The sequence below is a fragment of the Selaginella moellendorffii genome, unplaced genomic scaffold, assembly GCF_000143415.4.
Source record: "Selaginella moellendorffii unplaced genomic scaffold, v1.0 SELMOscaffold_168, whole genome shotgun sequence".
Taxonomy (NCBI): domain Eukaryota; kingdom Viridiplantae; phylum Streptophyta; class Lycopodiopsida; order Selaginellales; family Selaginellaceae; genus Selaginella; species Selaginella moellendorffii.
Window position 1 is genome coordinate 19,727 of NW_003314428.1, and position 11,189 is coordinate 30,915.

Consider the following 11,189-nt stretch of genomic DNA (forward strand, 5'->3'; position numbering starts at 1 on the left):
ACATCCCCCATAGAAGAATAATATGCCTCGCCCTGCGTTCACCAGCTCTTGGCATCAGCTCAGCACCAGTCGTCTTTACCTCCCGCCATGCCATTGTTTCTGGAAACACAAATGAATTCGCAAGTTTAAAACCAGCACAATGTATGTACCTGTGTCCAGTCGTATAGATAGGCATTACCACCGTTCTCGCCACCCATGACAATGCAACAGTTCTTATAGGAAGAGCAGGTATGGATATCCCGAGGAATAGGCGAGACTCCAGTGGTAGAAATCTTCTTCCAGACAAAAGTATCTACAGGAAAAAAAAGAGTTTAGAAGAAAACCAGGAAAGATAACAGAATATTACTCGTGTTCAAAACATGGAGGTCGTTGTAGTACTCCTCCTCTGAGGGATCGCTGGATTTCCCACATCCCCCAAACACGAACAGGTTGTCACCGATGAGAGATGCGCTATGTCCTTCTCTTGGAGCAGGAACATCACCAAAAACGTCGGGTTTCCCCCAGGTGTTGGTAGCTGCATCGGATGATAAGAACAAGAAAAAAAATTCAATTGAACTCGCTTACCAGTATCCAAAACAAAGAGATCGTCTAGCGGGCTGGTTCCATCGGTACCACCAAACACATAGAGCTTAGACCCGACGGCCGTGGAGCTGTGGCTGTCCTGAGGAGAAGGGTGCGTTCCTTTCATCACAGGCTTGCTCCAGATGTACGTCCCTGCACGATCCCACCAAAACATGATCAAAACCATATTTCCGGTTGAATAGCGAAGAGCAAGAGAGTGAAAAACCTTGATTCTAGTCGTGGTTCCAGCCTCGAGAACCTGGAACAAACAGGGACTTGAGAGACTCGAAAAAAGAATAGCGACGAGCAAGAGAGTGAAGAACCTTGATTCTAGTCGTCGATGGCAACGTGAATCCCCTTGTTGTCCGAGACGTCGTCCCTGTCGTGCGCTCCATCAGAGCCTCTTCGCCTTTCACTCCCAATCCTCGTCGCATTTCCGAGCAGAGCACGTCGATCTACCGAATGCACCTGCACAGGCGGATGCCGGCGGATTTGTTCCCCGCGTAAGTCTGGAAGGCGTCGAGCCTGTTCTCGCTGATCATTGAGCACAACTATGGCGACACAGAGAAAGCCGTGAGCCTCTCAAACCTTTGCAAATGGAGAAACAGAGAGAGAGAGAGAGAGAGAGAGAGAGAGAGTACCTTCCCGCAAGTGATGATCGACGCTCTCTCCTCGTGCTCACGCGCCCTAAAAGAGAATTGAATTTTTTTATGATCCCAAAAGTCACGGCTCTCCATTGTTTAATCTCAGCCGTTAGATTTTGGCATATGCCCAGAATAAGTGTCGCCAGTATATGCTATTATTATACCGGCTCTTTTGTTTAAATATTAATAAACAAAGTATTATTTAGCAAGTATAACGTCATAAATGAAGCGGAGGCAATTTTGAATGTCAACCTTCCAAATTCTTTAAGATGTCTACTGCTTTCTATGGACGGTCAGCCTGAAAATTGTATCATCAGTGGTTTACAGCATCAAGAATACAGAGGTTTTATTGGTACTTATTGGACCTGCAGTACATTTGTATGCTCGAAACATATTTCACTCGCTGGGATAGTTAGATGTTAATTCTAAAAAGAGAACAATTTATTAAAACTTGCTTAAGTTCAATATATAACAAGCACTTGGTTTATTTAGTTTTTACTTAGTGATTGCAACCAAACACTATTTCTTAAATGGTTTACTGGAATAGAATAATACAAGCTTGGACTCAAAGCTTAAAAGAATTATTCAACAGATGAAGAGGTGGCTTAATCATATTCCTCAATTTAGTATATTATTTGGTCATTCTAGATCAGGTTCATCACTTCTATAAGCTCATTGGGGTTGAGCAATAGACTACTAAGCATTTTCCATCTCAAGGCATTTTTAATTTATGCCCATGTGAATAAGGAGTAGTTCCCTTAGGGTGGGGTTCCATGCTCCACCCACCTGGAAATTTCTCCTCACCCCACAACTTTCCCCTCCTTTTTTTTTAATGGTTACATTACATGTAACCCTCTTTTTTATATGCCACATAAAGCTACACATTAGCTTCTTTTTTTCCACATCATAATGAATTAGGGTGCCATTTTTTTTTACCCTAAATTGAGTGCATAGCATGCCATAGCTTGGCAATTCTTCCTTGGCAATCATTTCCCATGATGTAAAGATTGTGATGAGGTACTTAAATTTGGTAGAGTTGTTCTTTCTGGAGGAGGACATGATCTTAATTCCAGTTTCAAGAAAGCTTTTGTTCATTCGAATGGTGGAGGAAGCGATTGCTATAGTGCTTTCTATGCTATGTCCTACTGCAACTTCATTTATTGAAAGAGTGACCACTAAAAAGGAGCTCCTAGGGCTATTGATCAATGTGGATTACATCAAGCCAAGAAGTCTCCACTGGTGGTATCAAACAGACTTTCAGGTTCTTTATATAAATCCACAAAGATTCAGAGAAGTTTTTTAGTATCTACATTCACTTTTCTTTGTGACAAGCTTGCTCCAAAATTGGCCAGGAGGCCGATTTGGCAGAAATACCAAAGTAGCACTTAGCTATTTCAAAGCAAGTAGCTATTGCTTTGAAATGCTTGGCATTCAGGGATACATGGCAAATAATTGGTGATGCATTTAGAGTGGCTTCATGCTGATTCAGGTATTCATTGCTTGAGCATAAAGGACTAATGATCCATTGGCAGATGAGGAGGGAATAAATGAAGTTATAGCATGATTTCAGAGATTGCATGGATTCCCAAATTGTTGTGGTGCAATGGATTGCACTCATATGGCAATCAAGCTCCTAGGTTCAGAGGATGCAATAGATTGGTATGCTAGGGCAAAAAAGTACTACTCAATGGTAGTTCAAGTTGTGGTAGACAGTAAGACTTCATTCCTTTACATAACAATAGGGATAGTAGGTAGTGTTCCAGATAGACAAGTTTGGAATTCTAGTGGTTTGAAGAAGGCATAGATAGAGAAGAAGTGTTTATGTGGTCCAGTGTACCATACAAAGTTTGGGGACATTCCATTGTATATCATTGCTGACAGAGGATAAGAGTGTGCTTTACTGGTTTTGGTCTTATATCCAAATAAGTTTCATGGCAAAGAGCAATACAACTTTCTTCATTCTTCTATGAGGATTGTTGTTAAGCAATCTTTTGGAATTTTAAAGAGGCAATGGAAATTGCTTGGTTAGAAGGGATTTAGAGGACATCTAGGCATCCTTGCGAACAACATCATGTCTTGCTGTGTGCTGCATACCTTGATGATCACAAGGAATGACAGGTTCATGGAAAATTTTGACCCTAATAGATCTAACTACAATGCAGACTACCTTCCACAGATTTTATTGTGAGAATGAAGTGGTCAGTTATATAGATCTCCAAAAAGTTTTAATGCCACATTAAACTCTCAAGGGCATTCATGTATAAGCTAAACACAGTGGACATCCTTATTTAATGCAAATAGTCATTCAATGTATTTAACTCCTTGATAGTCTGCAAGAATAATGACATATATTTATTCAATGACAACTAATGTTGTGTTAATTTGTCATAGCTATTGAAATAATTTATCATGGGAAACTGTGTTGACTAAGTTTTATATATCAAGACAATCCCCTATACCATATTTTTGAATTGTCCATGAAGTTGTGAGTTTCATTGCTATAGCTATCATGCATCTATTGTTATAGGATAAAATGTGATGAGCACATAGTGCATTAGGAAGTCATTATTTGTTACTGAATATTTGTTTCATTCCTCTCTAAGAAGGAACATTTGTCCCATCAACTACACCCTTTTACTCTTTATAGTTGCAAATCTAAAAGAATGCCCTCTTGTGCCAATGATTCCTTCTTCCAATTAATACATCATTTTAGCAACACACTTGTGAGATATGTTTACCCTCTATCATAGGTTCACTTTAGTAAAAAAGAATACCTTTCCAAAGTAGTTTATCAACTATTAAGCTTAATTCCAGCAAGTAAAGGCAAATTGAAAAACTGTTACCAAGAATATATATTTTGAAATAGGGGCTAGATTAAAGTAAAGTAAGGGAACTTCATATGAGAAAAATATCCTTGAGAAAATAAAATAAAAACTGTAAGTATTTGAGTTTTGATTTCTTATTTACCCATCACTCAAGTTAGTGATATAACTTCCTAGATGCCCAAAGTTAGATAACTTTTTGAAAACCTTATCATGCAAATATGTTAGCTTAGTAAATCCTATGGGACTTTCTTGTGGATTTCTTTTATTTCCAAGGTCAAACAGTAGGAACATCAAGATTACACTTCAAGAATGAGACTTCTTCAAAAGAGAATATAATTTTTACTACAACTTACTAATGATCCATCCAAGCTAATAATTTGAAACATATGTTATTCATTTTTATTCATATTTTGGGTTTGTGTTTTATATATGTTCTTTTATAAAAAGTGACTAATTTATTTTCATGAAACATTAAAACCATAATTACATCTATCCATAAATTAAATTATTTTAAGCATGTAGCTTAATTTATAGTTGTAATCCATAATATAAAATTGTAAGTTTAAAGCTGATTAATTTAACTTTTAAATCACTTGTAAAAATTTTATTAGAAATATTAAATAAAGCTAAATAATGTTATGCAGAAGATAAAAAAATATTATTTTTTATTCTTTGAATTTACTCTCACTGACAATTCACCTAAAATCATAATTATTTTTTATTTTTTAAATATTTATTTTCAGATATGACTATTTGATTTTAGTTTGATTTGTTTAATGATTTAGTATAAATAAAAATTGTTTAATGTACTCTTAAATATCTCTTCTTTCTTTTCAAATGTTCTTATGAATATTTTTAATATAATATAAGTTTTATCAAACAACTCATTAGTATAATGTTATAATTTATAATTTTATATTATTCTTTCAGCTATTAACTATTGTTTTATTTTATTTTAAATCTTCATGTATCTGGGATATAATCAAGAAATGGATTTTATCTTTCAATATGTATGAGATAGCTTATACCATATTAGATACCATGTTATTAATGAGACATGAATGCATAATTTTATTATAAAGCATTAGTATAGGTTTATCTTAAAACTTTACATGAGCTTTATGTTTTGTTTCAATTTTGTATTATATCAATCATACCTAAGCATAGGGAAAATATCGTATTAGTTCAAATGGTAAATTAAGTATTTTATAAAAAAACGTTAATGGTCCCGAAATAGAGTAAAATTATATGTCACATTTGTGAGAAAAATACAACTCAGCCTGTAAAGATAGAAAATCTATTTTATTAAATATTTATATTAGATATTCTTTTAAAAATATTAATACATGTGTAAAACCTTTCTAACCAGAATATAAGTTACTAATAGATCAAGAGTATGTAACACATTTTGTAAGTTATAATATATAAGATAACTACTACAAAAGTTAAATGATGAAGAGAAAAAATATTTGAGAAAGAAAAACTTAGAATAAGAAGAAAGAACTTTAATAGAAATAAAATTTTAAATATTAAAAAGACTGGTCTATACGAAATTCTCATGAAAAGTGATTTAGGTTAAAAATTAGTAGAGCAACTCTAAAATTAAATATCTAGATTGTAACCCTTAAAGTTGAAAATTATAAACTATATTTCATTAGGATTATATTTAGGTAATATCATGCTAGAAGTTATAATTTCAAAATTTCTAAGGAACTTTGAAAGTTTAAGAAAAATTCTGCAAGATTGTCTATTACTGAAGGATTTTAAATCATATATAGCTAAATAGCTAAAAAATTTAAATATAAAAATTACTATTAAATTATTCAAAAATGCTTACAATTCAGCAATTATCTAAAGGAGAACATTATTATAAACAAACTTAGATTATAAGAAATATTAAAAAATTTATTAGAAACTTACATCTAGCACATTCATATTTATATAATCATATTTTTTATTTTTAATAATATATTTAATATAATATAATAATATTCTCAAAATATATTAAAATTGAAGTAAAAGTTTTATTTTATTTTATTTTAAAATAATATGTATTGTTGTTTCAACATTATCATTTGTGAATAAAGTTTTTAAATTTTTCATTCTCTAAATTTTATTGTTGATATGTTCATTATAAAGAACATAAAAATAAATAAATAAACTTAGATCTAACATATTACAATATACAAGAATAATATAATGACATTTTTTAATTTTTAAAGTATAACATAATATAATTATTAACATATAATATATACTTTAAGGTATTTCCTAAATGAATTTCTTATAAAAACTTACAATTCACATATATAGCTTTGATTTACATTAATTTTAAGTTTGATATTTGTCGAGGATTTTTATAAGTGAGAATAATTTTCTTAAGTCTTCAAAAGAAGAGTTTTCTACAAAATTAATGATATTTTTGAGATGTTCTTAAGAATTGCATGTTTGGAATATATACAAAGATTTCTCTAAATAGCAAAATACAATACATCTTTATGAATATCTGCTTTTGTCGTTCTGACCTTGTAAGCATTGGTTTGTAGTCAAGCAAAGCCACAAAGGCTACAACAGGCAGCTTCTATTTAACTACTTATTAGAGCAAGAAAATATCATGCTACAGCTTACAGTTTCTCATTCCCTAGACATTCCTCAGATGCCATCCAGAGGAGGTTAACACTTTAGAGCCTTACAAGCACCTCATAAATTTCCCTTAAAGAGATGATGTGCAGTTCTATGGTTCTTTAAGAATACCTGCCAGTTTGCATCTGTCTTGAACATGTCTTCGTTAGGTCCATTGGAGCAAAGGGTAAACATAAATGCAGAGTTTTCATAAATAGCATTTCCTTCCAAATACAGAAGTGACAGGGATGAATTAGAATAATAGAGGCATGAGAATACATAGGATATCATCTTGTATGAGGTACAATTCACTAGAATACTTTTATCTTTTTATACTTACAGACGTTTGAAACTTTTACAGAATAGTCTGGATGTGGCCTAAAGAAGAAAGATTGTATGAAGGAAAGTTTGTATGAAATTGTAAATGTTTATCTTCACTTTCTCGAGCACATCAGGATTTTGCTTTAGGAAACCATCAGCCATCGAGTTGTGACCAGCGTTTATGTACATGTTGAGCATGTCTATGATTTCAGCGCTTCCAGAGACTCTTCTTTGTCATCCAGCTCATCCATGAGCAACAAAAGAATGCTTGTTTCCTGTGTCTTTCTAGAAGCTCTTCGCTGGTTGATCAGGTCCTGGATAAGCTTGATGACCTTTCACCTGGCCTGAGAATGGGAAAACATCACAAAACTATGTAAGACAATGCATATGGCTTTTACCTTCAAGGCTTTGTTGTAGGTAGTGTTGGGGAAGTTGATGGGGAAAGCCTGAATGCCTTGGTTGACAATGTAGTACAAGGAGAAAATCTCATCCACATCGAGACTGGAGTCTTTCCTATATAAAATGTAGAGGACAGTTAGATACGTGAACTGTCATATCAGAAAAAACCAGTATCAACGAGAAAATAAGACAGAGAGGAAGTAAACATCACTTACCCTTCTCATCTCGGTAAGAAGAACAATCTTATGCTCCGTAGGCCACCTTGCAAGGCATGCTGTTGTAGGGGCACATACTGCTTAAGAGCTTTGGGATTGTTCACAGTGACTCAGTAAGCTTCTGGAGCTTCAAGTGCTCGCTTCAGTTAATCTTGCAAACAGATTTCGTCCAATGAGCACAACAGCGCTCTTTGGCCATCCTGTCTCAAAGCTGTCTTTGGAGAGCACGAATTTGCATGCCTCTGGTGTGGCAACCAGGACGGTGGGCTGCTAGAACAGAAATGCCTTGTAAAACCCACTCGATTATACCTGAAACCAAGAAGTGACCCATGAAAGAGTATGGTAACCCAGACTTGAAGGCTCTGAGAAAAGCAGCCATGTTGATAAAGACGGGCCATCCAAGCGGACCCGGTGGAAGTGGAGGCTGTCCCGGCTTTAGCACCGGCTCATAGTACCACTTGTGTAAAAATCTCGAGAATGTCGGCAAACAGTCACTGCCATGTTGCTTTCCAGTGATAGAGGAGGAAGAACCCCATAATGGTACAGCGTTGGCACTCAACTATGGTGTCTGATTAATTGAGCAGCCAGTCACGTTCATATTAGTGGCTCCAGTGACGATAACTCGAGAGCACCACTGCTGTATTCGCAGTGCACTCCTCGTTGGGAAATTTCAAGCAAATACTGGATATTTTGATCGGCTCCAAAACTGTAAACACAAAATTTCAGGATTGTATCCCCACTGCAAGAATATGGCAACCATAAATTCTCTGCCTTTCATTATTAGAGCTCAACACTGAATCTCAGTAGTTTCCAATCAAAAGAACCAAAATAAATAAATCCCAGCCTTTCTGCCACTCCTGGGAATAAGAAGGGAGACCTGCAATAGGAAAACCAGGCTGTAAAACACACAAGCACCTCCAAAAGCTCATTCATTGGAAATAAGAACAACTACTTTTTCTAGAATTCGACATATTCTACTTTACCATAAATTACCTGGACACAGTGTCATGAGTTTAAGGTTGATTAAACCTGCAATCCTTACTATTATGTGCTGAGATTACTTCATTTTCACATTTTTACATCTTCATTTTCCGATCCATCTTTTCTCCTACAGAAACATCAAACATCAGTAAGTGATCCACATCAATGAGAAAGAAAAGTGCCACAAAGATATCAGAGTCAATAACAATAAAAAGAATAGTTGTATTGATTGTGAGCCATTAGCTTGAATGCCACAGCAGTTTGTAAAAATAATCACAAGACTGGATGTGTAGTTTACAATGGCACAAAAGGGAAGAGACCTCTCTTACCTCACTCATTTGATCGAGAAAAACATGACTTGTCATCTTTCTCTCTGAAACATACACAAAGTGAGCAAATGAAAGGAGTTGAGAATGTAAAGGCACATATATCTGGTGAGCTTGATGACATAGCAAAAGTGTACATGACAACATCAATCCTAGAGGTCCCACCTCGATCAGGCTGCTTGCATTATAGAATTGCTGCTGGATCATCGCTGCCATCTTCACTCGGACTGGGACTCAGCTCAAAAGTAACGATGTTTGTCGAAATAAATGCTACTTTCTTCATGAATGACAAATATCATTGGTGTTATTCAGACTGAGAAGGACCGTCTCCATTATAAAGCCACACTAATAAAAAAGAGCATAAGTGAAAGCAACGGAAAACATGAGAGCAATACCAAGAGGAAGCAAGAACGAATGTTGGAGTTCTGTACTTGTGTTTGCAAGTGAATCCAAGCGTTCCCTTGCTGGCCTGGCATACTCACAAGAGGAGGACAACAAAAGGCCTCGTCCAGTAGTTTTATCATTGGTGCCGCCAAGGTTTCACTGCCACCAAGGCCAGCAAGCCCAATTTCCGTCCAGCTCTCGCCTAAAGAGATTGAAGGATTTTGCAACTTCTACCACATTCTGTTCATCATTTGGTTTTACTGTTACTTTGAAAGATTGAATCAGCAACTCACCACAGCTGAGAACAGTTTGAACCAGCTACGTTCTGGCACATAAGAAAATTGGTATGCTATTCAGATGGAATCACGTCAAGGATTGAGCAACTGAAACTAAGCTTTTCACCAAGGCAAGAACAAATAAAAAATGTAATAAAATTACCAGTCCTTCCCCCTGGGTCAAGCAGATAAATTCTAATTGCTGACCCACTGCATTGGCCAGTGCCGGGTGCTTCCTGGCCTGAGTGGCATGACACAAGATCAGATCACCCGAAAGAACACAAAACCTGAGGAGTTACCTGCTAATTTCCAGAGCTTTCTCATGGAACCCAAGGAGAGCCTCTTCCCGCAATAGTCCACTTTCTTTTTTTATTGAAACGACCAAGGAAACAAACAGCCTGTCAAACACACTTGAGGAGAGTTACTTACCTCCTAAACCTGATCAGCTGCTGATGGTGAACGTATCACCTGGCTCTTTTCAATCTTGGCATATGCAACTTACTGTCCTTGGCAAATAAAAAGGTTCTGCAGGATGCTCGTCAGTGCTCTGGTATGGAGCGCTGAACTTGTTGACCACATGCAAACCAGCCAGTTCTCGCCTCTCTAGGATGTTCCTTTTGACAGAAGAATAGTACGCAATGGCCAGCTCAATCCAGGGCATTGGAATTTGAAGACATCGCAGCCAATTCTTGCATCTACAAGAACAAACAATGGAGGCTGAAGTGGAATCCAGAAAAGCTTACCTTCCATATACCAACTTATAGCATGGAAGGAGAGTCCCGCAGCCAAGTTGTGACACAGACAGAGAGAGAGAGAGAGAGACAGACAGAGCTTGCAGCTCACAATCTGCCCTAAAAATTTGAACGTCATTAAAATCACATTGAAGCGTTGCCACTTGATCTATGCCGTCTATTTGAAGTTTTTGAATTTGAACCATTAGATTATAAGCATATTCATAAATAATATTCTAAAAATGGAATAAAAGACGCCGGATGCCATATGCCAATAGCACGTTTAAATAAGGGAGTAAGACTAGCAAAAGTCCCAGCTACGCTGGGAGCATCGTGTTTATTCTTGATATTTTAGTATTTCAAAAAGTTGAAATCATAATTATAATTTTAATATAATCATAATTATAACATACATAGTTAACATAACATAATATAATATTTATATTCAAAATCCCTTCTACAAATATAACATAATAAATAATATAATAAATTTAACTTATAACATAATATAACATTTAAAACTCTGAGTGCTGCATGATCTTCTATAAATGGAATTTTTCACTGTGGGATTCCATGGCCAGATAAGTCAATTAAAAATTGAGGCTTGGTAACTATTTTTTTATTTGAAATCTCCATATAATTGATCTACAATTTTTCCTCTTAATAAAAAATGTGTTTCTTAAGTACACTAAAGTATAATGATTTCAAAAATAAAGATTTAAAACTCACTTAAACTATATACATCTTATAAAATTAAAAAAATATAACAATTTTTATGGAATTTTATTTTTCATCTCTTTAGACTGAAAGTTTTGGAATTTCATGATACTAAGTGATAAAAATTACTTTTATGTGTTATATTTTTTAGAAGAATTTCAAAATTTTACATATTTATCTTTGATATT

At 35.2% G+C, this 11,189-nt stretch overlaps 1 protein-coding gene across 1 annotated transcript; it reads right to left on the reverse strand.

Annotated features, from left to right (window-relative positions):
* Positions 1 to 47: 47 nt before the first annotated feature.
* LOC9663532 (rab9 effector protein with kelch motifs) lies at positions 48 to 782 on the reverse strand. Its single transcript, XM_024667310.1, has 4 exons — positions 565 to 782; positions 347 to 514; positions 150 to 292; positions 48 to 99 (listed from the first exon to the last, which is right to left on the reverse strand). Exons 1-4 carry the CDS (start codon positions 746 to 748, stop codon positions 76 to 78), a joined length of 519 nt encoding a protein of 172 aa, XP_024523078.1. The 5' UTR covers positions 749 to 782; the 3' UTR covers positions 48 to 75.
* Between the last annotated feature and the right edge of the window lie 10,407 nt (positions 783 to 11,189).